The 14,617-nt window shown below is 47.8% G+C and overlaps 1 protein-coding gene across 1 annotated transcript in view; it reads right to left on the bottom strand.

Annotated features, from left to right (window-relative positions):
- TBXAS1 (thromboxane A synthase 1) overlaps positions 1 to 14,617 on the bottom strand; it is a 141,759-nt gene that overhangs the window by 70,857 nt on the left and 56,285 nt on the right. The window contains exon 4 of the mRNA XM_054564655.1: positions 5,016 to 5,112. Coding sequence (XP_054420630.1) covers positions 5,016 to 5,112 — 97 coding nt within the window. The remainder of the gene's footprint in view (positions 1 to 5,015; positions 5,113 to 14,617) is intronic.

Genomic DNA, 14,617 nt, shown 5'->3' with positions numbered 1-14,617 from the left:
GCCTGCAGGGGACAGGCATCCCATCCTGGCTGTCACGTGGGACTCTGGGGGACAGCCCATCCTAGGAGGAGAAGCCTCCCCCTGAGGCGGGAGGACTGCCTGTGCAGAGCACAATGTGTCACATAAAACAAGGAGACCTGCCTCAAAATAGCAGTGGGTCCGGCAAGTGAGGTCGCCCCGCTGTGTTCCTGGCTCTGTGCAGCCTGTTTGGGTTTTAGGTAAGAAGGTCTCCCTCGCTCAGGGCCGTGGACCCACCGCGTGAGTTGACCTTTCTCCAAATAGTAATGGAAAGAATACAATAAAACCTAAACTGTTTTTTAAAAAAATAAATAAAGTAAAAGATACGCAAAGCTAAAAATAGTATTGGAGCTTTGAGTGAGGTGAGGAGAGCGTTCCTAAGTCACGCACGAAAAACCGTGCTCACCACATAAATCTCACTGCTCAGGTTTGAAAACCTGAATGCTCTGATTGACTCACTGTTTCCTTTAAGGGAAAGGAGGTCAGAAACTCTAGACGGCACTCGGTGGAGTGCGCCAGTTGCAGGGGTTGGGGTGGGGGGGCAGTTTATGGCAAGCCTGCTGAGCTGTGTGCCCCCCCGCCCCGCCCCCCACCAACCCAGCTTAGATGGCAGCAGGCAGGTCCCCGCGGCTCCAGCACAGGTGGCCGATCCACCTGGAGCTCGCACGGTTGTCCTTGCCGGTGAGCTGTAATGAGCCCACACACTCCGCTGTGATGAGGGGTGGCCGCAGAGGCGGTAAGGTTTCTGGTGACTAATTTGCCTCCGAACTTTACTGATCTTGGCCCGGGCTGAGGGCTCTGCAGTTTTGCTGTCCTTCTGCCTCCCAGTGGGAGGACAGGAGCGGCCTTGGGAGAGGCTGCACCTGCGGTGGCCAGGCCCCTGGGTTCTCGTGGTTCTGGATAAAACCACTCGCAAAGCACATGCTTTAGGTGCGTCTCTTGTGAGCAGAGGGTGAGACCCAGCCTGTGCCTGGAGTGGTGACCCTGTGTCGCCCACGAGGACCTCAGGGCTGGTAGCCACGCCCACACATGGAACTCCCAGCACCTGCTATTACCACTCTGCACACAGGCAGCGGAACCTGGAAATGGATTTGCCTGCAGCCTGACTTACCCTCTGTGTTGTCATTTTGGACCAGAACTCGGAGCTTCCCCTCCTTGTCCCCTTCCCACTAGACCACTCTAACGTGGGCCACAGACCACCCAATACCGGTCACCCTTCTCACAGCGCCCCCCAGCTTGGGACCTTGAGGAGAGGCTGGAGCGGGAAGCTCCCCCAGGACTGTGGACATTTCTGCTGAGGCATGTGGCCCCCCGGCTCCAGTTTCTGCAGATATTAAAGAAGGAACATCCTCTGTGGCTTCAATGAGTGTCCGATAGCAAAGAGGAGCTAATTAAAAAAAAAAAAAATCTAAATAAAAATAACCAAGTCTCGAGGCGCTGAGACAGCAGGTCCTATAAATGCCAGAAGATTGATTTGGGTTTAACGGTTGCCCGGCCACCGAGCAAGGTCAGGAAGTGCCGGGGGTGCTGATAGAGGCCCGGGGAGGCCTCTATCTGGAAACCGAGCGAGGTGGAGCAGCCATTCTGCGGAACGGAGCGCCTCCAAACGCGTCAGTGGGGAGGCGTTGTAAGAACCGCCACCTGGGTCGGACCTGCAGTGCATCCAGCCCAGTGTTCTGGAGTTTGAAAACAATAACAATTTCATTAAACGACTTTTGCATTCAAGTACGTATCTGCTCAATAGCCACGCAGGTCAGGGAGCGCCCTGTGGTGTCACCCCCGCTGCAGCCAGCGCGGCCCCTCTCCCCCAGGCTGGCGGGGGCCCGCGTGCGGCCAGGCCTGACTGGTGAGCCGACAGGAGCTCTCACAGGCGGAAAATGAAACCGTGCATTATTTAAGTTCCTTTTCACTTAATGTGTCAAACTAATATGCGGAGGTATTTTCTGTATCGCGGGGGACCATTTGGTAGACGCTTGCATGGAGTAAGCGATTAATGTTTACTGAATGGATGTATAATAAAGCCGAATCACTGAACACTTAAGCAAACATGGCTTATTAGGGGGAAGGCTGCGTGGTGTCATGAGGAGAAATCACGCCTCACTAACTAATCTCCTTGAGTTCTTTGAGCAGATAAATGAGCATATGGGTGAGAGGGAACCACAGAACCCAATTTAATTTGACTTTCAAAAACCTGCGAGAAAATCCCACTCTAAAGATGGTTTTTAAAAAATTGAGTCACTGAGGGTTGTTTTATCATCAATATGGAATTGGATTAAAGACCATAAACAAAGCTAAAGATAAATGGATACATTCCCAGATGGAAAAGTATAAACACGGGGGTTTTCTAGAGATCTCATCTCTGATGGGTCTGCTTCTGTGTTTCTGAAGGATCGAGAGGAGAATGTGTGTATATCGACTCTCCAGGTTCAGTCAATGCCTGTTTCTTCTAGGGAGAGTGTCAAGTTGATGAAGACTCACTTCAGTTTGAACAAGAAGGTACTGGATGCTGAATAGTCCTTACGTGTTTGGGCCGTGGGGTACAAAACAATAGTACAAGCCTTAAAGAGCTAATGATCGTGTTAGGGTGAAAGCCATACCTTCATTTACTGTAAATAGTAGAAGGCACATGGAATCAATTGTGAATGTGAGTGATGCTGATGATGTGTTATAAGAGTTCAGGAGGGGAAAAGTGAATGTGGGTTGGGGTAGGGAAGGCTTCATGGGGGAGGCAGGATTGGAGGAGAGCCTGGGAGAATAGCTAGGGTTTGGCTGGCTACCAAAGGGGTGGCGGCCTCCTGTTAATAGCAGCTAGTGCACGTCCAGTGCACGGAAGGCAGGGTTACACGTGTGACCTCATTTAGCCTTCGACAGCCCAGGGAGGTAGATCATTTCCCCGTCTTCCAAAGGAAGAAGGAGAGGCTTACAGGAGTTAAGTAATTTGCTCAAGCCCACATTGCTAGTAAATGCAAGCCCCACGGGTATGCTGCCTCCAGTTCTAGAGGGGGTGTCAGCATGAGCAAAGGCACTGGGGCAGGGCTTTCCAGGGGAGGTTACAGAGCGAGTGGAGGGGCCGGTCCAGCAGGGCGACAGTTTGTAGCGGGGAGCCGCGAGAAGTGAGATGGAGGGATATGAAATGCCTCTAAAGTACAGAGGCCCTTAAAATCTCGTCGGGGGAACTTGAAATTTCTCCTGAGGGCACTGTGTTGAGTGGAAGAAGCAAATTAGAACTGTATTCTGAGTTTGGGGCCTAGAGACTTAGCCTGGGGTTGGAAAAAAATTAGGGAGGACAGACGAAGGGTTTAAGGAGAAGCAGACTGAAGCCAGGGCAAGTTTATCGGTGCCCTCTGCTTGCACGTGCGTGTTGAGTGAACGTCTGTCCCTAACACGGCAGAGGGCAGCCCTCTTCCTAGTCAGCTCTCAGGGTCTTGTGCCCTGGTGACATTTGGGTGTCGTGAGAAACAATAGGGAGACACGTGGCGCCCACATCCCACCTCACTGCCCAGGGGTGAGGGCACTCGAGAACCGTGCAGGCTCTCGGGGCGCCTTCGCTGCCTGCTGGGACCCTGGGCCTTTTGACTCACTGGCTTCTCCCACTTCTTAAACCGACACTCTTTGAGCAACAATCTACAACTGTGTTTAACCACCAGACTCAGTTTCTAAGGGCCCAATGCCACAGAAGACCTTCGGGGGACTTTGGACAGGGGAAGAACAACATAATGTTTGGGGAGGAGCCTCTGGAGGCAGCAGAGTAAACTTCTGCGGGCCCTTCACCCTCCCTGTTGGTCACCTTCTTCCAGGGGCTGTGTGCTGCCTGGAACCGGGCATGGTGCTTGGGGGCTGGAAGGAACGTGTGTTTTGTATGAGCAGCCAGCTCCTCAATGAAACCTTGGCCGTCCAGGAATACCACTGTGGTGGCTGTTACAGCGGTGGCAGTAAACCAGGCCCTGGGCTTGAGTTGCAAGGTGACATGTGGACCCCTGCTCTTCCTCCTCTTAGTTATGTGACCAGTTATTGGTCTTAGTTATTGGTCTTCTCTGCTAGAATTCCTGCCTCTGTTGCAAGGGAGCCCTTTGAGGACGAGGCTAAGTCTCTTATCTCGTTTATAATCATCACCTATCCAATGCCTGGCACGTGGCCAGTGGGCAAAAGTTTGCCAAATAACCTACAAAAGAGTGACTACCTTACCTGCTACCCCTCTAAGAATGGAAGATGAGTTTAATTCGACAGAAAAGAAAAGGTTGGTGCATAGCGATTCTTTGAATTCTCACAAGCGAGTGTTTATTCATTTCTTTTTGACTCTTTCTAAGAATCAACATAAATGCTATTGGTCTTCTCTGCTAGTATTCCCGTCTCCCCAGTTTTGGAGAACATAGACAACCCTGACCTCTGCCATTTTCTGTCACCTCTTCTGTTCTTTGGGATTTCTCATCACGGACATAAAAAGTAAAAAAGGAACTTTCTAAAAAAAGTGGAGTATTGCATCATTTAGTGTGTCAGAGACCTAAACTGACAGAAGGATCCCTTTTACAGGCTCCCCCTGCCACTCGGGAACAAATTTCACTCGAAATGTTGCCTGTCTTTCCTTTCCACCCTTAAGATTTTTATACTCTCTGGGAAAGTTGTCAGCACTAGAGGCTCAAAAAATTTTGCCTTTTCACTTAAATTTATTAACGTTCTTCCTCAGTCACTTGACCTGTGTTCCCTGGATTCCTCTAGCTTTGAACAGCTTTAAAAGACCGTCCTGGCTTTAGGGTTTTTATTAACAGCAACTTCTCTTGAGCTTTAGCTGCCTTGCAGCATTTCTTAAATGTAAATGCCATTCTTTTGTACCCATACATCTCTTTTGAAAGCTTGAATTCACTGGGGAGCGCAGTTTTGAGGTGAACTGATCTAAACCCAGTAAGAGGCCCAATCATGTCCCTATTAGTTGTGACGCGCAGTCCTTGCGTCTCAGGATAATTCCCCATCCATCCATATGCAGAAGGAAAACTACATACCATTCTGTTGGTAAAGTTACTGAAGTTCTCAACCAGCACCTGCTTGATCATATCTGGCTCTGAGATAACGATAAACATCCGACGGCCAAGATAGTACCTGGGTGGAACAAAAGAATTACTTTGAAACGTGTTGTATTTGCCTATCCATTTCATCCTTTCCAAAAAGAACTCACAGTGGCCTAGAATGAAGGTTAAAAGATAAATAGGAAGTAAAGATGCAGAGAAGATGAGGAAATGCACATGCTGCTCATGCGGAACAGCATCACTGAGATGATCTAACGTTAAGTTTCGTTCCATGGACATTTACAGACTCCCGCCTTGTTCCACTCCCTGGAGATTCTAGATGGAGAAGCCAGATTCCCTGTCCCCAGTGAGCTCATAGCCTAAGAGCAAATTTAAACACCACAGCAAGGAATTCATAAGCTCCAGCAGTAAGACCAAGGAGGAAAATGGCAGAGGTCAGTGTTGCCCACATTGTCCAAAAGTGGGAAGATAGTCATTCTGGGGGAAAAAAAATGATGAATGACTTTTATATATCGATTCTTGGAAAAAGCCTGAAGTGAATGAATAAACATTTGTGAGAATTCGGGAAAGATTAAACTGCTGGGGAAAGGCTGAACATCTGGTCGCCACACCTGTGTGTGGGAGAACTCAACAGATACTTTGACATGAATGGAGAAGGGGGAAGGACCAGCCGGTCAGCCGGAGCCGGTGAGCGCTAACTGGAGGCGATGCCCAAGTACGTGACCTGTCGTATTTATTTACTGAAGTGCTGGGGAGACAAAAGCAACCAAGACCCGGTCACAGCCTTCAAGGGTCTCATCGTCTGGTGGCAGTGACAACGAGGCAGTCATCGCAGTGGATTGTCTGGCAAACTTGGGTAACGTTAAAGGCATGCCCGACTCAGTGCTCGGAGACCACAAAAGGCTTCCCTGAGGGGGTGTTCCTCACACTGAGTTCCGAAAGATAAGCAGGAGTTAGTACAGGAAGGTGGGTGGCAAAGGCAGGTGAGGGGTCCCCCACGGAGGAGCCAGCTGTGCGGCGGGCCACGAACAGCCCGCTTGGGGGGCTGAGTGCTCAGCTGCCAACTGTGCGGCGCACACGGAATCGCGGCATGGGACCCCCTGCAGGGTGCTGTGTTTCTGGTCTATGAAATTATGCTTTCGGGATATAATGTGATCGCCGGCATATCCAGCTCAGAGCAGTAGGAGTAGACGTTAAAGGATAAAGCCGTAAGATGTGAAAGCAGCAAAACTTAGTCTGAATTCTTAGTTACTCCGAACTTCTCATGAGCTAAACAAGATATTAATTTTAATTTTCTAACTCTTTCTCACTGACTAGCGGGACAATGAAAAAAAGCATTTGTCTGGCATGTATCAGGTACTCAAAATGTTCACCTGAGTGATCATATTTTCCCAAATGGTTGGGGAAATATTGGGACACAGGAGTTCAGCAGATGTGGTAGAAGAAAGGAGGCTGACTAGTTTTTATTGGTTTTAACCAAGGAGACCAAAAATAACACAATAAGGCCGCAGCCAGTCCTTTTATGAAATTGATGAGGAGTGCTTCGGAATCTTTTAAAAATCTAGTGACAGCTGTGGACATTCTCCTGCGACAAATGACCCTGACACATTTTACATGTAGTCTGAGGGGTTCTTGGACGCCTGAAGCCCACTCGAGAGCAAAGCTTTTTAAGTGTAAAATATGCTCAAAAGTCACCTGGGTTTGAAAAAAATAATGGCTAAAAATTTCTCCGGCCTGACAAAAGACATAAACTTACAGACTCAAGACGCTGTGTGAAGCCCCCATAGGAGGAACCCAAAGAAATCCATGCCAACATATGCTATAATTAAACTTTTGAAAACACAAAACATCTTGAAGGCAGCCAGGGAGAAATGATGTGTTATCTATAGGGAACACCAATTCAAAGGACAGCACAACATCGGAAACCATGGAGACCAAGAGGAAGCGAGAAGGAATGTTGAAAGATGAGGGTTGTCACTCACAAGTCCTATATCTGGTGAAAATACACTTCGGGAAAGAAGAGGAAATAACATTGCCAGATGAAGGGAAGCAAAGAGAATTTGTCACCAGCAGATCGACCCGTAAAGAATACCAGCAAATTACATACTGCGGTGTAAAAAATAATTATACACCACAACCAAGTGTTATTTATTCTAGGTATATGTGTCTGGCTTAATATATTTTTTTAAAATCAATATACTCTCCACATAAATTGTATAAAAAAAGAAGGGTTACGTGATCATTCACTTGATGTAGAAAAAGCATTTGACAAAATCCAACACTTTTTGATGATTCAAAATTCTCAGGAATAGAAAGGAACTTCCTTAACTTTATAAAAAGTATCTACAAAAACCAGCTAATGCCACATTTAATAGTGAAAGACTGAATGCTTTCTCCTGAGATTGGGAAGAAGGCAAGAGTATTTAACATAGTTCTAAATTCTAGCAAGTGCAGTAAGCCAAGAAAAATAAGTAAAAAGCTCAGAGATTGGAACAAAATTAATGAAATTGTCCCTATTCTCAGATGACACAATTGTCCACATAAAAAATCCTAAGAAATAAAAAATCCTGAACTAATAAGTGAGTTCAGCAAAGTTGCAGGATTCAAGATCAACACACAAACACAAAAGCAACATGGCTTTTCTGTATATTAACAATGAACATGTGGAAACCAAAATTAAAACACAATGCCATTTACATTACATATTAAAAATCAGAGAAGACCTCAATAAATGGGGAGATACATTATATTCATGGATTGGAAGACTTCACAGTGATCACAATAGGAATTCTCGTAGGTCTAGACAAGCTTATTTTAAAATTTGTATGGAAAGGCAAAGGAGTTAAACTAACTAAATCAATTTTGAAAGAGAAGAATGAAGTGGGTGGAATCGGTCTACCAGATTTCAAGACTTGGCTACAGTAGACAAGACTGGGTGGTGCTGGCAGAGATATAGACCCATAGATGAAAGAAACAGAGTAGAGAACCCAGAAATGGACCCACACAGCTATCCTCAATTGATTTTTGACAGAGATACAAAAGCAAAGCAATAGCAGCAGGAAAGCCTTTTCAACAAGTGGTGCTGGAGCAATTGGATGTACACTGGCCAAAAAAATGACCTCACACCTTATACAAAAGTCACCTCAAAATAGATCACAGGCTTACATGTAAAACGTAAAAACTTTTAGGACAAAATCTTTGGGATCTAGCACTAGGCAAATAGTTCTGAGACTTCACACCAAAAGTACAAACTGTTACAGATAAAAATTAATAAATTGGTCTTTATCCTATTATTATTATTATTTTGCTCCCTGAAGGACCCTGTTAAGATGAAAAGGCAATCTATACACTGGGAGAAATGTTTGCAAACCATGTGTCTGACAAAGAACTTTTATCTCGAGTACATATTCTATAAAAAAGTGGGCAAAAGACATGAACAGATATTTCATCAAAGAGGAGATACAGATGGCAAGTAAGCACATGAAAAGATGTTCATGTTATTGGGCATTTGGGAAATGCAAATTAAAACCACCATGAGCTATTACTACACATCAGAATGGCTAGAATAAAATAATAACATCAAATGCTGTTGAGCATGTGGAGAAACTGGACCACTCGTGTATTGGTGTGAATGTAAATGGTATGGACTCTTTGGAAAATAGTTTGGCAGTTTCTTATAAAACTAAACATGCACTTACTGTATGTTACCCAGCAGTAGCATTCCTGGGCACTTATTCCAGAGAAATGAGAACTTATGTTCACATGAAGACTTGAATATGAATATTCATAGCAGCTTCATTTGTAATAGACAAAAACTGAAAACATCTCAAATGTTCAGCTGGTGGATATTTAACACATGGTGGTATATCCATGCAATGGAATACTATGCTGCACTGAAAAAAATGCTACCTGCAGTGATTTGAGTGGATCTCAAGGGAGTTATGTGAGGGGAAAAGAAACAATCTAAAAAGATTTCATATTTTTTTAATTGTAAAACTTATTATTTTTAATCTGTGCCCCTTTAACCTCTGCCCCTCCTCTTGAGCAAAAGTTTTCATATTATATGATCCCATTTGCATAACGATTTTGAAATAACAAAGTTATAGAGATGGAGAAAATATAAGTAGTGGCCAGAGGTTAGGGATGGGGTGGTGACGGGTTGGCGTGGCTCTGAAAGGTGGCATTAGGGAGCCTTGTGGTGAGGGGACACTGCTGTACCTTGGCTGCAATGGTGGTTACACAAGCTTACACATGTGATATAATTGCGCGCACACACAGACACACACACACAAGTGCATGTAAACCTAATGAAATCTGAATAAGCGATGTGGATTGTACCAATGTCAAATTCTGGCTTTCATGATGTCCTCTAGTTGTGCAAGAGGTTACCTTTCGGGGTCACTGGATGAAGGGTACATAGGACCTCTCTGTACATTTTGTTTTGCAACTTTCTGCAAATCTGTACGTCTCAAAATAAAAAAAAAATTTAGAACAGTCACTTGGCAGCTTAATAAAGTGTAGAGTCATAGCTCTGCTCTTCACCAAGTCAGACCTAGCAGGCCTGGGAGGGGCCCAGGAATCTGCATTGCGGGATCTCCTACTCGCACGCTGAGAAAAGCGCCCCAGGGCAGTGGGGAGTCAAAATCATCTGTCCAGTATTCAGGAAATAGGATGCCTGGCCCCACCCAGACCCACCTGACCAGAGTCTCTGGGGTGGGATCCAGTCTCAGCTCAGGGGACCCTGATGTGATAGCAATAACCAGGTGCGGGACCCCAAACCCCAAATTAAAAGCCCCACTCACTACCTCCCGACCTTAAAATTCACGCAATTCCCATTACCCTAAATTCTTAGCTCTACATACGAGGAAGACATTTACACTGGGGTGCAAACATATTTTGGTAATATATTCATATTGATTTAGTTATTGCCAAAATAATTTTACACATAATCTGGATTTTCAAAAAAACCAAAATAATACTCCTACATTCAAATGAAAGTTATCCTCCCAAGTGGGCACCTTGGGAGTCTTTGTGTGTTTTTCTAGTAATATTGCTAATGCTAAACACCATTTTGTCACAATTCTTTTAGAATTGCTTCAGAGCTGGTTTATGAACCTCGTGAGAAAACTGGCCCTGTTTTACATGTAAATTGTGTAATCCTGTGAATTTATATTTACACAAACACTCATCTGTAGTTTGAGGAGCTCCTGGAAAGATCCTGAAAAGAAAAACATGTAAATGAAGCTCATTTTCCAGGCCTTTCTTTTCGGTTCCTGGGATGGCTCCGCAGGCTTTCTCTGTCCAGCCCTCCTCCTGGAGGTAACCCCCCCCATGTCCCCCACCCCCGCTCTACACAGTTCTGGGGTCTCTGTCAGTGATAGCACTCTGTCCCTCTGGCCTGGGGATGGCCTCACCATCCAGGCGTGGCCAATCGTAGTATCTCATCTCCTTGGCAACAGTGGTTGGTCCATGGGGTGGACACGTGACCTAGTCGTAATCCTTCATTAGGATGTATATGGGGAAGCTGGGGGCAAGGCGCTGTCTTCCTGGGAACACGAATCTAGGGCTGTTGGTGGTCGTCTTTATAGCCCACGGCCACTGCAGAAGCTGCTAACAGAGACCAGCAGAGATTTAAGATAAGCAGAGGGTGTTGAGGAAGTACATTCGAAGTTTGGTTCAAGGCTTCTTGCCTCCTGCCATCTTCCTTGGATCTTAAGTACATTTGAGTTGGGTTTCCATCATCGTAGTCCTGAAGGCCTAACCAATATGGTGCTCCTTTCCTTCTGGTTGTACCCGGTGTCGCTGTGCCTTTCCAAACAGACTTCCCCTAGGAGGCTGGCCTCAGTGTGCACACGGCTCTGAGTGCATGCTGGTGTCTCACTGCTTCCTGAGACAGGGCGGGCGGAGGGGGATGCATTGCAAAACAGCATACTCTGGAGCCCAGGAGGCTGGGTCCCGGGTCACCCAGCCACTCAGGAAACTGTCATAGGCAGACTCCATAAATACCATTCACTTCACCCTCCTTGTCCCTGAAATATGGGAGCAAAACTGGGAACCTCTGCAGCTTGCTGTTGTAGCTTGAAAGACAAATACCATAGGATCTCTCCTGTAAGTGGAACCTAACCAACAAAACAAGCAAGCAAAGTAGAACCAGAGACATTGAAATAAATAACAAACTGACAGTGACCAGAGGGGCGGGGGGCAGAGGGGTAGGGCGGAAAGGAGGGGGAAAAGCAAGTCAAGGAACATGCATAAAGGACCCGTGGACAAGGGCAACAGGGGGTGGGGGGAACGGGGGAGATTATTGGGGAGGGGGAATGGGGACAACTATACTTGAACGACAATAAAAAAATAAAAAAAGATATGGAAACTTAAAAAAGAAAGAAATCAATCCTCTAATTCCTATGAATTAAAGTGAAAATTAAGTTATGGTCCTTGGATGTTAAGTCAACTGCCTGTAGGGTGCCAAGGAACCTCTGGCCTCTGTGAGATCAGTCTGTGGGGGAGGGTGGAGGACACCTCTCAGGACCTCCGAGGTGGCCGCTGCTGTGAGCCTGTACTGAGCGCTCACTACCCGCCAGGCCTCGCTCTATGAGCGCAGTACTTGTACCACTTCATTTAATCCTCATTAAAAAATGGATGAGGTCGTTATTATACCCACTTTTTGGAATAGGACGCTGAGACTTAGAGTGTTTAGGTTGCCCAAGATAGGCCTGATCCCAGTCTGCCAGCTGCCAAAGCCTGGGCCCTGCCGTTGACCCAGTTGACCGCGCTGCTGTGTACCCAGCAGACGCTTTCTCCCAGGCCGGTCCGCAGAGCCGCCCCACGGCTGTGTCCACGTGCCTGTGGGAGGCGGGAGGCGGGAGCCAGGCCCCAGCTCTGTGCACCATCCTTTCAAAGGTGGGAATTCAAAGCAGCTTCCTGCCTGAGGGGCCAGAACTACCTCACCAGCGCACCGAGCAGGGTAAGTTCTTGCTTCCTCTAATCCAAATGTGTCTACAGTGACCTTTTGGGGCAAAAAATTCTCAGCCAATTATTCATTTATATTTATATATGCACATAAGAATTTGCTTATACAACCCCAAAGCACCTGGTTGAAGAGAAAACTGAGACAAATCAGTGAAATATTATGCAGACAAAAATAACACTTGTTTAATTAGTGGTTTTAAAGGAAAAAAAAATGACCAGTCAGTTCAACCAAAATAGTTCACAACTGCCCTCTGGGAACTGAGGCAGGGTGGGCGGCTGGTGTGAGCCGAGGGGGCTGCCTGGGCCTGTTCCAAGAGGCCTGTCCCCGTCTGAGGTGACCGAGCTACAGAGGCTGTTCCTTGGGAGGCACATGCACACTCACACAAAAAGGCGCCCGTGTTGCGCAGCTGAATGGAAAAGCACCTCGTGAAATGGTCATTAAGTTCTGCAAATGAGCGGTAGTCTCTCGTTAGTTCCTTCAATAAGCCTTTATTGAGCACACGCTCTGTGTCAGGCGCTGTGCCGGGCCCTGGAAAAAGTTTGGAGGAAGGTAACGTTACATAGCTCACAGGGCCCGCACCTGGAGCCGGAAGTGACGGGGGACCCTTGCCCTTTGCATTGTGTCTCTCCTTCATGTTCTAATGGTTTATGATGAGCGCATGTGACGTTTACAATGGGAAAAGGAAAAAAAGGGATAAAAGGCACTTGCCATTGGATTGTCCCCCCTACATCTGTCAGACGTCAGGGTGGGAGGATGGCAATGATGTGGCTGCGGAGACGGGTGCAAGGCCCTGTCCTGTGATTTATCAGCTGTGTCACCTCAAGCAAACCACAACCTTCCTGAGCTGGTTTCTTTGATAAAAGAGGCTGTTATGTGGGTCAGAGGAGCAACACGAGACCGCCTGATCCACTGTAAAGCTTTAGGCATGACAACCTCCCCATCAAAAGCAAGAGACCCTGCACCCTCCGGTAGGTGGGCTGCACCTGCTAGTGCCACCTCACACGGGATGAAGAAGCTGGGCAAGGGGTGCCTCCAGGAGACCAGGCGACATGCCAACACCTGCCCCCTGTCGGCAGGACTCTGAGCATGCGTCTAGAGACCCCATTTCCAGGTAGAGGCTGAAGGATCGGTGAGAGCATCCAGCAACTTGGGCTGCAAAACAGCCAGCATCTGATAAATCCTTGCCTGGGTTCAGTTTTATCTCCCAGTAGGTTGAAGATGTTGAAAGGGTATCTGTTGTCCTGGCCTTAAGTCTAACCTCTGGCCTAGACTCTAGATGTGCAAGTGACAGAAAGCTCAGTGGGGAAAGGCGGTCATGGCCTCCTGGAGAGCAATTGTGAGGGTCTAGGGTGGCCCGCATCCTGCGTGGACAAAGCACGGCCCCAGGAGTCCCGGGGATCTGTCCCTGCTCGGCTCATTGGGGTATCATGCTATCCAATCCGTCATTAGAGCAAGGATGGCTTGAGTTGGCCGTGTGGCAGAACTGCTGTGTACGCTCCTGGGGAGCCAGTGACAGAGTCACAAGCCCTTGGAGCCTGGGAGCTGCTTTCTCCTGACTCCTACCTGTCACTCCAAGCAGGCTGTGTATTACCTGTGCAGGGGAGTGGCTGTGTGACTTCAGGCCGCTCCTGAACTCACAGCTGCTCCAGAGCCTGACAGATGCAATCAGCCCTTTGTCAGCCCTTTCCCCTCTGGGTGCCTGGGATCCATTTGACATCGTTTTCCTGTCCTCGTCACACGGGTGGACCTCTTGTCCCTTGCTTCTTGGCTGGATTTCAGACCTCTCACTCAGAGATGTGTCTCCATCCTTCTGGCCTCTGTTCCTGACCTGCTGCTTGTCTACACATGGCCCCCAGCGCAGCGTGTCCACGTAGGACTTTGTAAATTGCAAATCCCATCGCACCACCCCTTTATTTGAAACCCTTCAGTGGCTTGTCGCCGTCACGCCCTTTGGGAGTTTCAGTGCGGCATGCACCATCCTTCACAACCTGGCCCCTGCCTTGCTCTCTGGCCCCTTCCCTCCCGAATCCCCCTCACCCAAGAGCCAGTGCTGATGATCAATCTGATTGACTGAAACCCTCCACCATCGCTCGCTTCCATGCCTTTGCACGTGCTGTTCCCCTTGGCTTCCTGGAACAGCACTCTTTCTTCTTGCCTCTTGAACTCCTAGAGGTTCTCCACTCATTGCAGTGGCTTGTTTTCCTGGCTGCCTTTCCACTTGCTTGTGAGTGCTTTAAACGCAGGGCCCTGGTCTCATTTATCTTTGATGTCTGGCGTTTACTACAGCGCTGGGCATGCATTAGGGTTCTGTAATGTTAATGGAGCGTGCCGTAGCGCCGCTCCAGGCCTGGTGCTGCTGGGTTCAGGCCCATCTCCCTCACTGGGACTGTGGCAGCGCCTCCCGTGGGGCTCTCTGACAAACCTAACTCGGGAAAACAGGAGCTGACCATGCCGTCCCGCTCCAGGGAGACCTCCCCACTGAAGCAGCACGTGCGAACCTCTTGGCCTGTAACGGGGGGCCCTGCTGGAGCTCGCAACCTCTCTCTCTGACTCACTGCTCTTCCACCAAGGTTCCCAACTTTCTCAGTTCATGGTACACTTAATGACT

The sequence above is a fragment of the Pteronotus mesoamericanus genome, unplaced genomic scaffold (assembly GCF_021234165.1).
Source record: "Pteronotus mesoamericanus isolate MK-2021 breed Mesoamerican mustached bat unplaced genomic scaffold, CSHL_Meso_final scaffold_85, whole genome shotgun sequence".
Classification (NCBI taxonomy): Eukaryota; Metazoa; Chordata; class Mammalia; order Chiroptera; family Mormoopidae; genus Pteronotus; species Pteronotus mesoamericanus.
The sequence above is the reverse complement of the archived record's forward strand: the minus strand, read 5'-3'. Positions and strand labels throughout refer to the sequence as shown.